This window comes from Bidens hawaiensis, unplaced genomic scaffold, assembly GCF_021521415.1.
Source record: "Bidens hawaiensis isolate Kalapana, Puna unplaced genomic scaffold, B.hawaiensis_p1.1 tig00000055_1, whole genome shotgun sequence".
Classification (NCBI taxonomy): Eukaryota; Viridiplantae; Streptophyta; class Magnoliopsida; order Asterales; family Asteraceae; genus Bidens; species Bidens hawaiensis.
In genome coordinates this window covers 8,161-21,862 of record NW_027491016.1, presented here as the reverse complement: position 1 = coordinate 21,862, position 13,702 = coordinate 8,161, and the positions used below count along the sequence as shown (strand labels likewise).

Here is a 13,702-nt window from a genome sequence, read left to right as displayed (position 1 = left end):
TAAGTGTTTTCATTAATGTCCGTTTATGTTTGTTTGTGTTCATTTACGTCTGTTCATATATGTTCATTTAACTCTGTTTAGCTATGTTCGTTTAGATTTTAAACAAACTAACACAAATGCTCATTTTTTTAAATAAACAAACATGAACATAAATATTTGTTTGATTAAGTGTTTGTGCTCTTTTAAAGTTAAATGAACAAACAAGAACATGCCCTTGTTCGTATTCGTTCGATTCGTTTATAGCCTTTTGTTATTCACATTGATGAATACATACATCGGTCTCAATCTATAGGCTCTCCCGATTTTATGTTGTTTTCGTGAACCGTTCATGAATACATTATTTCCTTAACAACAACAACAACAACAATAATAATAATAATAACCTCAAGACCAAGGCCTTTGATGTGAGTGTGATTTGCAATTCTCTGTTTTTAGTAGTCGATTGAACTTCTTCTGTCTTCATTATCTTCTTCGTTGATGTGTGTGGTTCGGGTTCGGGTTGGGGTTGAATACCAGGTCACAATTAGGGTTTGCCGCCTGAAACTAGTAGCACTTTCATATGATGGTGTGGGGTTATGTTAAGTACAAGGGCTTTTCAGTCATTTTTTTTAAACAAACGATTTTTTTTTAATCCTTGTCGTATGTGAAATGTAACATTTTGGATTTTTCAAACCCGTATTCGTTTACGTTTAACCCGACCGGAAACATTTTAGATCTTTGTTATTAATAAAAATCAAATGTTTATGAGTAATTAAGTTTTCATATGTTCATTTTAGGCCCTTCATACTTTAAAAGATGTTCAATTCTTAATTTATGCATAAAAAGATTAATTAATTATCCAATTCTTAAACCACAAGAACCAAAACTGTCAAATATGAAACTCCACCTTAGGAGGCCGGAGCACCACGTGGTGAGAAAGCCCTCCCCCACTACGCGGCGCTATGGGCAAGCTGTTCAGATCGTTTTGTTTAAAATCATTTCCTAGTTCGTTTTTGGCCCGAAATCGCTTATTTAAGGACATAATCGAGTGTTTTAAGACCCAAGAAGACTAATATAGCTTAGATACAAGTCCATACTCATTAACCCCTTGATCAAGAACGAAATTTACTGGTTTTAATATTAATTTAATCATTAAAGGCCGATTTGGTTCTAAAACAAATAAGTTACCATATTTAGTTCGTTTTAGTGAACCCTATATAAACATATCATATATTCTTTACCACAAATCATCCCTAAACTCTAATTCACAATTCCTAGCCGTCACCTACCTCCAACCTTCATCATCTTCTTCGGTTTTTGCATTATTGTTGAAGATACACTCATAACGGTTGACTTTGCTTATGCACCGACCTTTGACTTTCGTTTCTCATCGATCCTTTCACTTTCCAGGTATGTTGTAAACATAGGAAATATTCATATATATTCCCTAGTCAATAAACTTCAATTAATTTCAGTGGTTGAAGGGTATTGACTGGTCAATTCGTTTAAAACTCGTTAAAGGGCAAAATAGTCAACAAGTTTGACTATCCGTTTTCTCATACTTCTGGTCGGATTCAACGTTCGGTCCAGAAGACTTTTATTCTCGTAACGTGATTTTAAGGCTACTGACCAAAACCCGACTTCTGACTCGCTGTTCGGATTCTGATCAGTACCAGCTCGCTTAAACGTTTAATTCAACATAACTAGAGTTCTACTCATCCGTTTGGATTGATTCCAGTGGCATTAAGTTCGTTTTTATTTATATTTTCATATCACAAAGTTTTCAGGTTCTGATTAGTTATCTCGTTTGACGCGTATTGGACGACTCGCTTATCCGTTTACTCGTGTATTCTTAATTATATTCACTTGCCTTTCATCTAAGGTGAGTTTTATCATTCCCCTATTTTACTCAATTTTCATAAACGTTTTGGGGACATATGCGTATATAATACTATATATCTATATCTATATATACATACATATCAAAATAGCAAACGTGTAATTGTGTGTGATTAATCAAATCTACTTGTTATGTGCTTATGTGTTATTGTATTGATTCACTTGACATATCCCCTTGGAGAGGGTTCTCATTCTCATTGACCATCGCCCGATTCGCTTGGCAACGGACTTATTCTCATTATTTGCTCATGGTTGATTTACCGGCGCCCGATTTGCTTGGCAATGGTTTAATCGATAACTTACTTGCTTATGGTTTGATTTCATTACCGCATTTATTACGTTTTGCTTATTTATTATATTAACATTATTTTTGGTGTCAAAACTTAGTGGTAAACTCACTCAACATGTTTGTTGACAAAACTCCATTTTCTACGCATTGCAGGTTGCTTGTATTGAAGATTGAAGTTGGACACGTAGACAAGACCTTAGGATATAATCAAGATAATCGTTATATGAACTCATATTTGTGTATTTGAATTGTTTTGTATATTTAAATAATGTGTGTAATATTTGTAAATAATTAATTAGATATTGTCACATTTTATATATGATAGTATCTTCGAGCTGTGAGCAGTCGGATCACGCTCCAGCATTTCCGCATTAGGTTGGGGTGTGACATGAAACCTAGCATCAAGACGTTCAGATATTTTGATGTTTGGTTTTCGAATAGCGGGGACGTTTTTTGTCTTTTCACAAAAAAAGATATATTTTGATATTTGGTTTTCGAATAGCAGGGACGTTTTTTGTCTTTTCACAAAAAAAGACTATCATAGAAATGTAAAAGAGTTGGTCGGTTTGATTCAAACAGTTAAAAATCGAATTAGCAAAAGATTTGGGAATTTGATTCTAATAGTTAAAACGATCAAGCGGCATTGAATTAAAGAAGTTTACTCTATTATGGTGGCTGGTTTTGATGGCCAGTTTTAGCATCTAGTTCTTGGCCAAAAACTACTAAGAACGAGTTGATGATGGACTTGACGTACTTTTAACATACAGTAGAGCCTATATAATTTAATACTTGATAAATTAATAACATCGGTAAAATTAATAATTTGACCGGTACTAACTTGGGACCAGTACAAAATTGGACCTCAAGGAAAAAAATAATAAAACTATAAATTAATATTTACTAAAATATTCCAAAATTCAATTATTGTCTAGTAAAAAATAAATATATAGTAACTTGTTTTTTTTTTTTGAACTTCAAATCTATATTGAATTCATTTTTAAATCTCTCAATTGTACTTAAAAGTTGAGGCATTGTATTCTCGTATTGCAAAAAAATGTTGTGAAGAGTTGTTGCCGCTTGTAGTGCTTCTTTCCGAGTGACTGGGTCCAAAGGTATTGAATCATCATCAACCGGATTTTGAACGGTATCCGCCATAATTTCTTCAATGTTTTGAACCTCGTAACAATCATTATTTTCACCTAGATCTATATGCATTGAACTTGACAAGTTCATTAATGTGTGAATGTACATGGAAATTTTGAATGTTCTTGTTTCTGTTTTATTCAAATAGGTAAAATGAATGAACATGAAAATTTTAAATGTCGATGCACTAACTTGAGAGTTGGTCATAAATATAAGCTAACTCTTTAAATTAATAATTCATTAATTTATTGATATAATAATATCTCGTTAAATTAATAAAAGTATCCAAACATTATTAATTTATATAGAGGTTTTACTTTATATGGTATATGAAGAGATATAATTGAATGGTGAAAAGCGTGATTAATTTATTATTGTTTTATTTTAAAAAAAAAGTGAATGATGTGGTAATATTTTTAGATGTTTTTAGGTTTTTTATTTAGGTGAGGTTTTGGTGTGTTTTTTTTTAAAAAATTTACTATGTGCAAAATAACTATGGTTTTAGGTGTTTTTAAGCCTTCATATTATGAATGGTCTAATCGTACTAATAATTTGAGAGTTGGTCATGAATATAAGTCAACTCGTTAAATCCATACCACACCCAGGTCTAAGTTTATAAAAAACACTCAGACCCAATTCTTAGTCTTAAAACTAGTTCACATAACCACAATCTATAGATTCTAACAAGTTCTATATATCAGTTATATGATGTTTATAGACTTCACAATAACCCCCAATTTATAGACATTAGCAAATTTGATATAAAAAAACATTCAAGTACCACACAAATTTGCTGACATCTGGATTCAAATGTTTGTTACTAATAAATCTAAATCATACTATGTGATGATTTTAGCCAATTATATAGCAAAACACTAATTGAAATTCATGATATTTGCACATAACTCTAAACCCAACAAAGTTATAAGTAATTTTAATCACTTAATGGTTATAATAGTGAGGTTGGAAATTGATTAAAGATATCAATTACATCAACATGAAATTGAATATTTCGAAAGGTTATTATCACAAAATTACTATGGTCGTCTTACGACCACCACATTACTTATTACCATTACAACCTTCTCCGTCACCGAGTACATGAAAAAACTATAAAACCAACCACGAATCGGACCATGTTCAATTATAAGAGCATCTCTAATGCTACCCTTGTCATCCGTAGTCGCATAAACACAATTCATGACTAATGTCCAATGGATTTGTCAATGCCACAACACTCTCATTAATTTCCACTAAATCCTATGTTTGAATCATCATTCATGGGACAAGTGAACTTCATCAACTCTTGTTGCAAACTAAACACTCTCCTCTCATTCCCTTCAACTCCAAGAAAATCTCTAGTCAAACCCCCCTCACCGGAGTCAACACCGCCGCCATTCTCACCCGTCAACCCCGCCATCATCCTCATCATCATCCCGTCGCCATTCATCATCCCACCAATCACATTATCCGATTGGTTCAACGAACTAAACAACCCGAACCCACTGGGGTTCGCACTCCTCGTGGACCCCACTTCAGACGCCTTTTGTAAAAGTGCGGTGGTGGACATATGCGGCGGCAGGTTATGACAACCAGCATAATCATTATATAAAGGAATATTATTCAACTGAATATCCCCTATATTATTATTATTGTTATTGACTTGTTCTTGTTTTAAACATAACCCTTGTGGCAGTTCCATAATATTATTCTCAACTGTTTCCTGACTTCTACTCAACCATATATTGTTATTAATGTTTGAGCTTGAAGACCCTAATAACGATGAAGCTATTGTTGGGTTTTCTAGTGGATTAATATTATTATTATTATCGTTGTGGTGCAACCAAATTGGAAACTTTGGTTTCATCCCCGGGTTCATAATCCTATTACCGCCGGTCATCATCATCAAATCATTATGGAAATTGATATTCGTGGCGGTCTGAAGCGTTGCGAACGACGCCGTTCTTGAGTTTTCTTGAGTTAAAGGATCACAAAATGCTCTATGCGTTATGAAGCTATCTTTCCTGTCATGTTTGTTTGTTAAGCCATACACATGCAAGTTAATATATTAGTTCAACTTTCCGAATATGGAAGGGTTGAGTCATGTAGCAGAAAAAAATAATCTTAAAGTTATTCCTTCTAGTTTGGTCTTTGGACCGGTAACTAGGCAAGCAAACGAACTGAACGTTCAGTACTAAACTGTTTGACGAGAGGTTCATTTAATCATTTATGTTTGTGTATTTAATAAACGAGTGAACATGAATAAAGTTATTTTGGTCATTTAGTTAAATTTAACTAAATGAATATGACACGTGTTTGGTTGATTCATTATGTTCGTTTTACATTCGTCCATTTATGTTTTTTCGTTTATGTACATTTGTGTTCGTTAGTTTAAGTTCGTTTATTTACGTTCTATAAATTCAGTTAAAATATTTTGGCCCTAAAAATTTAGTTTAGTACGTATTATAAAATTAATATATCAATTGTTAAGACTTACTCTATAGTGTTATTAAATTTATAGGCCTAACATAGTGATCACGCTTAAGTTTACTTTTAATTGGTTTTATTCGCTTCTGTATTTTCGTTCATCTGTGTTCAACTATGTTCATTCGCTTGCATTTGTAAGTCGTTCGTTTAATTATACTATTAACAAAAAAAACACAAAGGAACACACTCATCTTTTTAACAAACAAGCATAAACAAAAAAAACTTTGTTTGTTTAGTTGTTCGTGTTCAAACATTTGTTCAATTTATAAACTAAACAAACGAACACGAACATGCCCTATTCGGTTCGTTTAGAAGCCTACTGACAACTAGTTCAGTCCAATCAGTAGATTGGAAAGGCGACCAACTTACTGTCTGGTACCAAAAAGACGAAAACATATTATAAAAGTTTAGAACTCGAATGCCATACCTGGAAAAGATTGTTCCACAATCACAAGTATACTCTCTCGTACCGCAAATCTTGCTATGAGCCTTCCAATCCGATTGAACCGCATACTTCTTCAAACACCTTTCGCATTTCCACTTCTTTTCACCATGTTTCCGGCTGAAATGCTTCTTAACGCCGGTGAGATCTCCAAGAGCTCGAGACGGTTCATGATGAACACAACTTTTCACTGGACATATGTAAACCTTCTTCCTCACAGCTTCATTTTTATTTCTTTGCTTTAGCTTCCATGGCAGATTGTGTCCTCTTCTATGAAGCTGCAAATTCTGATCTCTTTGAAACCCCTTGCTACATATCTCACACACGAATCTGTTCGTCGCCATTAATGACTTCGGTGATAAAGCTATGATTTCTGCATCTGGATCTACAAATCAATAAGAATTCAGCATCAACATAAAACAAACTCTAAAAAGTATTTAACTAGAGATAAACACTTTATAGGGTGAGAATATACAGATATACAATCAAATTTAATAAATTTAACTAGAGATGTACAATATATTACAAGATAGTCACAATCTTTTTATATTTGGTATAATTATAATTTCCATAAATCATTAATGAGACAAAATCTTTATACATAGGGTGAAAATATACAATCATAGTCTATAAATTTTACCAGAGATATATATATAGGGTTTGTAGCAAATACAAATTACTAGAGTAATTATATTATCAGTAGAGTAATTATTATTATTCTATAACTTTTGAACTAGAATAATTATTTTTACGCTATTTTATTTTTTATTTTTACAACATAATTATTCTACTTCAAAACTATAATTACTCTAGTTATTTGAATACTTTGTACGTTAATTTTATTTGTACCGGAACTCACCCCAAATAATATAATACAAGATAATTACAATCTTTATCTTTATGGTATTATAATTTCGTTGAATCATTAGTGATCAAGATAAACTCTTTATACATGGGGTGAGAATACATCATACTTATAAATTTGATTAGAGATACATAACATAACACAAGATAATTACAATCCTTTATATATGGTATTAATTGTAATTGTAAATCACTAATCAAGATAAACTTTTTATACAGAGAGTGAGAATATACAATCATATTCTATAAATTTAACTAGCAAGAGATATACAAGATAATTACAAATTTACCATCTTTTAAATATCTCTATAATAATATCTATGCTAACAATATGTACTTAAGTAACTGAATATTACCAGGGTTTCCAGGTAGATTACGCTTTCGTTTAGCCGAATTTGAAGAAGTAGGGTTAGGGTTTGTGACGGTGTCATGAACGAATCCATCACCGGACATCATTTCCGATCAGCAGAATTTGAGGTGAACTTATAATAAGTTGATAACAAGATCACAATAAGAAGCTAAAAATAGATAAGTGGATAATGATATGATGATGATGATGTATGAGCATGTGATTCATCAAGTGTTATTCAAAGTGAAAAACTTATGTAACATATATATATGTTTGGTTTTTGGATATTGCATATAGATTCAAGTGAAGTGATCGATCTTGTTTTGCTTTGAATCTTGTTGAGAAAGAATTGAAGTAAGAACACATACGATGATTGAGGTTTGAGAGAATATTTTCACACAGTAAAACACATACAGAAGGTGTGTGTGAGAGAGAGAGAATTATGTTACACGGGTTGAATGTAAAGTCGGTCGGGCAGAGACTCAAGTGGACCACAATAGATACCTTCTCCGTGAGTAAATTTTGACTTTTACTTTAAAGTCGTTCATTAAAAAAAAACACACGATGTATACTATTATGTCATTTGTCGCAATATGCTAGTCTAAAATTATTTTCTAGCTTCTCATATTTGATCTTTCATCTCATAGTTATTATAATAATAAAACATAACTAGCTTTAGAACCCGTATGATGTACGGGATGCTTAAAAGAAATAAATTAAGCAATAGAAATTAAATGATTACCTTAGAACTATGTTTTATCAAATTAAATGATTTTATAAGTTCAAATTGTATTTTCTAATTGAATATTCATACGAATACGTGGTGTATTTGAAGAAACGTGGATCTACTCACTGGTAGCAGATCTACTTTCCTCGGGTATGATTAAACTGTTTCACCGATGGTTCCTCTGAATCCGTGTTCTTCCACCTACAAAATGAACAACACCGTTACTTACCCCTCAGAAAGGGACAGAGGGGTCCTCTTTGGGGTAACCCTCCGGCGTGAGAATCAGTATCTTTGTGGAGAAGATAATAATGTGTGAGTCAGTGAATCTCTAGAGTATTGCTGAATCGCTGAATACTCTTGATTGTGTGACTGTGTGTTTTCTGTAACTGACTGTGAGTGAATGTAATTCAATATGATTGAATGTGATATCACTGCTTGTAACTGTCAATGATTGAGTGTGAATGTGTCATCAAAGTGGAGTTGATGCTGTATTTATAGTGCTAGGGTTACCACCGGTTGGGCTCAACCTCGTTGGCTTCCTCCCATCGCACTGCGCCACGTGTCCTCTGGGACACCTGGCGCTTTCTCGTTGGTTGTAATCACGTGGTAACACATGTGTCATGCTGAGTTGTCGACCTTTCATTCGGCAGCTATCAACATCAGCATATTCTTTCTCCTTAAAAAGATACCTTCTGGAAGGTTGTCTGATGTGCACAATCAAGGTTGCCCTAATCCTGATTTGGATAAGGACGAGGTTGATTATGTGCACGTATGATATGCGCTCACCCTGAGGATGCGCGGGGTCTTCTCTTTATTCTCACGCGCAGATATTTCATGCGCAGATGTGATATGCACGAGCATGTGATATGCGCCGCGCGCTGATGCGCTGCGCGCATATGTGATGCGCGAGCATATGTGTGCCTGGGCATATGATGCCTGAGCATGTTTTGTATGCGCCATGCGCATAGGTTTTGGCTTTGTGCCTTCATAATGTCTTTATCTTGTGGGTTGACCCGCCTTGCTTGGTGTTGAGGCGGGTACATACCTCTTCAAGCCCCCCCAGTCTAATGTGTGTCTTATCTCGCGCGAGCGCGGTAAGATGGATATTAGACTTACTGATTTTTGTCTTTTAATGGGGTTTTGTCGTTTTCCTGGTTGCTTCCATCGTTGCGCGAAGTTCTATCCATTTGGTTGAAAACGAAGGGTCCAAACACGTGGTTAGTTGGTGGTGACGTGCGCCGTAAACATGTCAGACGTTTCGTGTGCTCGAGGTGCTACAGTTGCCTTTCACGTCCCTTCACACAGCTGTCTTGAACACGTGTCGCGCTCGCATTGGTTAGCACCTGCGAGTGGGGGCGCGTCTCTGCTCCGTGGCAGGTCGGTTACAATTTTATGTCCCCTCAACAGTGTTAGGGACACGTGTCGCGCCCTCGTTGGCTTGGACCCGCGAGTGGGGGCGCGTGAAATCCGATCAGCTGCCACATTTCTCTCTCCTGGGCCTATAAAAGGAGGCCCTTAGGAAATTTTTATCTTCATCTTCATTGTTGATAATTTTCTTGTTTCTGCCTTTCATATTCTGAATTGAGTGTTTTCATCTTTTCGATTTCTTGATTATATGCTGCTGCAGTTGTATGTCTGATAGTTCAGACTCGTCTAGCCCCTCAATCACCTCTGTTGCCTCTCGAAGACGCCGTGTGAAATCTGTGGTGATGTCGACATTGAAGCAAAAGGGGAAGGGGAAGAAGGTTGTTGAGACCACATCGGAGGAAGTAGGGAGGACCAAGGCCACCAAAAGGTGGAATGAAATCCCCTGCAAATTGAAGCAGGCAGATCTCGACAACCTCATCACCTCTCAGGGCTTTCCCACCCTGTTTGGCTGCATGTTGCCTAGGTCTGGGCAAACGGCGGCGGACCCGCCTGCCGGCTATATATCCCTATATAGCCACTTTTTCACCCACTGCAACCTTCGTCTCCCGATGACAAGGTTTGTGGGTGCACTGCTGAAGTTCTATGGGATTCATATATCCCAAGTCCATCCGTTTGGACTCGTGCGCGTGACTCACTTTGAGTTCATGTGCAAATCCCAGCGCGAGGAACCCACTCCTCGGCGCTTTCAGTATTTTTATAAGGCCAAGATCCAAGACAATTGGATCTCTTTTATTCCTCGCAGTCAGAAGGTGAAGTGCTCCACTGTTTCATTCAAGAGCCTTCATGACTGGTCTGAGAGGTTTTTTTACATTAGGGCCGGTGTGATCCCCATCCGTATGACCATGCGCTCTATCACTTCTGCGCCTGCGGATGAGGGTGTCCTCAAGAACCCAACTGGCGCCTGGGTTAAGAAACTGACCGCCGAACCATCCCCCGCGAAGAAAATTTGCGAGGAGGCGCTGGTTGGGGTCGGCATGAGTAAGCTTTGGGCCGATAGCGCGCTTGAGCCCGTTATCCAAGTCGACGGGTTGTGTAAGTTAATTTCATTGGTTTATTTATTTTTTCTGCGCGAACATAATTCTTTTGCTGATATCACTTGATTTGTTTTTGCGCAGTCACCAAGGATTATGTCCTTGCCGCTTATGATGAACAAGTGGAGGGTGGCTCCGTCGCGCTTGGCGCTGGGGAAGTTGGTTTCCCAGATCGCTTCGATGACATGTTCATCCCAGTGGATCTGGAATTTGACTTTGACAGTGACGCGCCTGGTAAGCCTTCGCACGTATGCTCATTCCTATAGAATATCCAAGTTTATTAACAGTTCTGTTGGTTGTTTTTGTAGATGCGCTTGAAAACTACGAGCTAGAGCTCGCGGAAGAGGAGGAGGAGGAAGAGGAGGCGCCCCTACTAAAGCGCAAAGCTAAGGGGAAATCTGGCGCAGGGGCCAGTAAGAAACAGAAGAAAGATGACACCCCTGTCGCTCATCCCCATGCTCAAACGAAGGGACCTAAGGAAACCCAGGTGTTTACCACAAAGGTTTCTTTAGCTTCTCTGCCTGTGAGAGTGGGCAGACCTCCTGTCCACTTGAGGTATGGTGGCGTCGCCTCCTCCTTTCGCGCGGCTGAAGAGAGAAGCAGTGCCGCGCCTGCAACAGGTATACTTTATTTATCTTCATCTGGCTGAATTGTTATTAAACCTTTGCTCCTTTAAATGTTTGCAGAGGCAGCGACGGTAACAGATCAGCCGCAGGCCCCACAAGGTGCCACGGCTGCGCCGGGGACCCTATCGAAGTCCCCTGTTCTACCCTCTGAAAAGGGTAGAATGGATTTTATGGCGATGTTCGATGCGCGAACAGAATTGCGCCAAGGTAAGTTTTGCACATATGTCTTCTGAATTTTTCCCTTTGGAGTCAGTCATAAACCATTTTTCCTTGTTTATTTGTTCATAGGAGTTGTAGCTGGCGCAACAGTTGCTGGTGATACTCCTGGCGCCGCTGCCGGCGCCGCTGGTTCTGGTCCTGCTCCTGCTAGTGCTGAGTCTCCCCTTATTGGGATTACCAAGGAGCAGGAAACCGTATTGCGCGCCGAACTGGCGGCGTCGAGACCTCCCTCGCCTCCTCCTGCACGCAGCCCTCCCCGCGAGGCTGGTTTGGAGCCTTCCAGGTCGCAGGAGAAGAGGCCTGTTGAAGAAGATGAGGAGGACGAGGGGGTTCAAGTTGAAGACTCCTTGGGAGACCGCGCCAGCCCTGCGATGCCGCAAGTGTTCGCAGCGCAGACTTCTGGTGGGGCTGGCGCTGACTTTCCTGCTTCATCCCCGCAGGTATGTATTGATTTGTTGGTCCGCTGCGCGTACCTCCATATAAGTATGTTTTATGACTTAGAACTTTTCTTGTGTTTTGCAGGAAGGTGACCACGTTTACCGCCCGAGATGGAATATTAATGAAGAGAGTTCCTTTCAATCCATGGGCGTATGCGAGGACTTCTGGGCTCATGCCGTGCCTCCTACTGAAAGGAGGTATCAGGAAGAGCGCACCCGCGCGGACTTGCTGAACGACCATGTTTTCGCTGGGTCGGCTTTCTTCGCTGCTTCCCAAGAGCTTCGTCGTGATTATATTAAAGTACGCGACGCTCTTGTGGAAGCCCATCGAGAGGCTAAGGTGGCTGCCTGGAACCTGTCTGATGCTCGCGCGCGAGCTGAGAAACTCCAGGCGGAGCTCAGTGAAAACCGAGCAAGTGCCAACACCGCATACATCAAGCGCGGGCATGAGCTCCAAGCTGCGCGGGAGAAGCAGCAGTTGGCGGAGGCCGAAGTTGCCAAGTACGCGCGCAGAGTGCGTGTCTTGGAACAGCAGGCCGAGGCGCGTGACCAAGCTATCGTCCAGAGTATCACTGAGAAATCATCACTGGAGAGCGAGGTTGCGCGCCTGAAAAGGGATTTGGCGGCCGCGCAGGCCGATAGAGATGAGGCCTTGGCTTCGGCGGCGTCTAGCCAGGAAGCACTTGGTGCTGCGCAGGCGGAGAAAGAAAAAATTTTGGCGGCAGCAGCGTCTGATAAGGAGGAACTAAAAAAGACTAAGGAAACTGTTGAGTTATTAAACTCTCAGGTTCCTGCCCTCGAGACGTCTGTTGCTGGCCTCGCGCAGGATCGCCAATGGCTGGTGTCACAGGGCATGGCTCGCTGCGCTTTGGCGATGAAATATTCCGCCGAGTTTCAAGCCCTTGTGATGGACTGCAATGCCGCCGCGCGTTTGGTGGGCCGAGCTGAAGGGTTTACGGATGGGTATGAGTATGGCATGTTGAGGAAGAACCCATCCGAGTACCCTTACAAGAGCGATGCGGCCTGCGCGGACATGGCCGCGGTGGGGGAAAAGTATATGAATACTTCCATCCCCATCCTTATGCAGGTACCTTGATCTTAATGAGTTTTACTTGACTAACTTTTCTAAGTGTTTTGTACTCATTACTTTTCTAATGATTTACAGATAGCTGCGCTTGCTGACCAGCCCGACCTCGGCGCGCTAAAGAAGTTGCTTGATGATTGCGAGAGGGCTGGTGGCGATGATGGTGGCGCGGGGGATGTTGCCCCTGCCAGCGGCTCTGGCGCGGCGAAAGAATCTGCTCCTGACACCGTTGTGATCGAAGACTCCAATGAGGAGGAAGAACTTGACTATGGTCAGTTCGGGGATGAGGAGCAGACCGCGCCAGATGCTGCGGGAGATGATGAGGGTGATGAAGCGGCTGACGTCGACGTGGAGACTTGAGAAGCCCTTCATCAAATTTTGTATATTTATTTATTTTTTTTTTATTTTTTTGTACTTGTAATTTGTAACTCATCATACTTGTAAATTTCAATGCAATGGAATGAAATTTGTTTTCTCCTTCTTTCATCTTGTGCATTTCCATTCATCTCTTCATGTTTGCTTGTATAGATATAAGATATGGTTGCACGTTAAAATAAGAACAAGGTTGTAAGGAAATTATTCACTTAACCATAGTCCTATTTTGTAAGTGGTTTCGCAGTATCTCGTTTATGCTGACATGCGCGATAACTTTTCACAATTCCTTTTTCGCGCGTCATAGTCGCGCTGTTTTGACATGG

The 13,702-nt window shown here is 39.3% G+C and overlaps 1 protein-coding gene across 1 annotated transcript; it reads right to left on the bottom strand.

Moving 5' to 3' along the window:
* Window positions 1–4,553: 4,553 nt before the first annotated feature.
* On the bottom strand, window positions 4,554–7,576 carry LOC143628135 (zinc finger protein JACKDAW-like). Its single transcript, XM_077097817.1, has 3 exons — window positions 7,460–7,576; window positions 6,225–6,624; window positions 4,554–5,334 (listed from the first exon to the last, which is right to left on the bottom strand). The coding sequence occupies exons 1-3, from the start codon at window positions 7,557–7,559 to the stop codon at window positions 4,554–4,556; spliced, it is 1,281 nt and encodes a 426-aa protein (XP_076953932.1). The 5' UTR covers window positions 7,560–7,576.
* Between the last annotated feature and the right edge of the window lie 6,126 nt (window positions 7,577–13,702).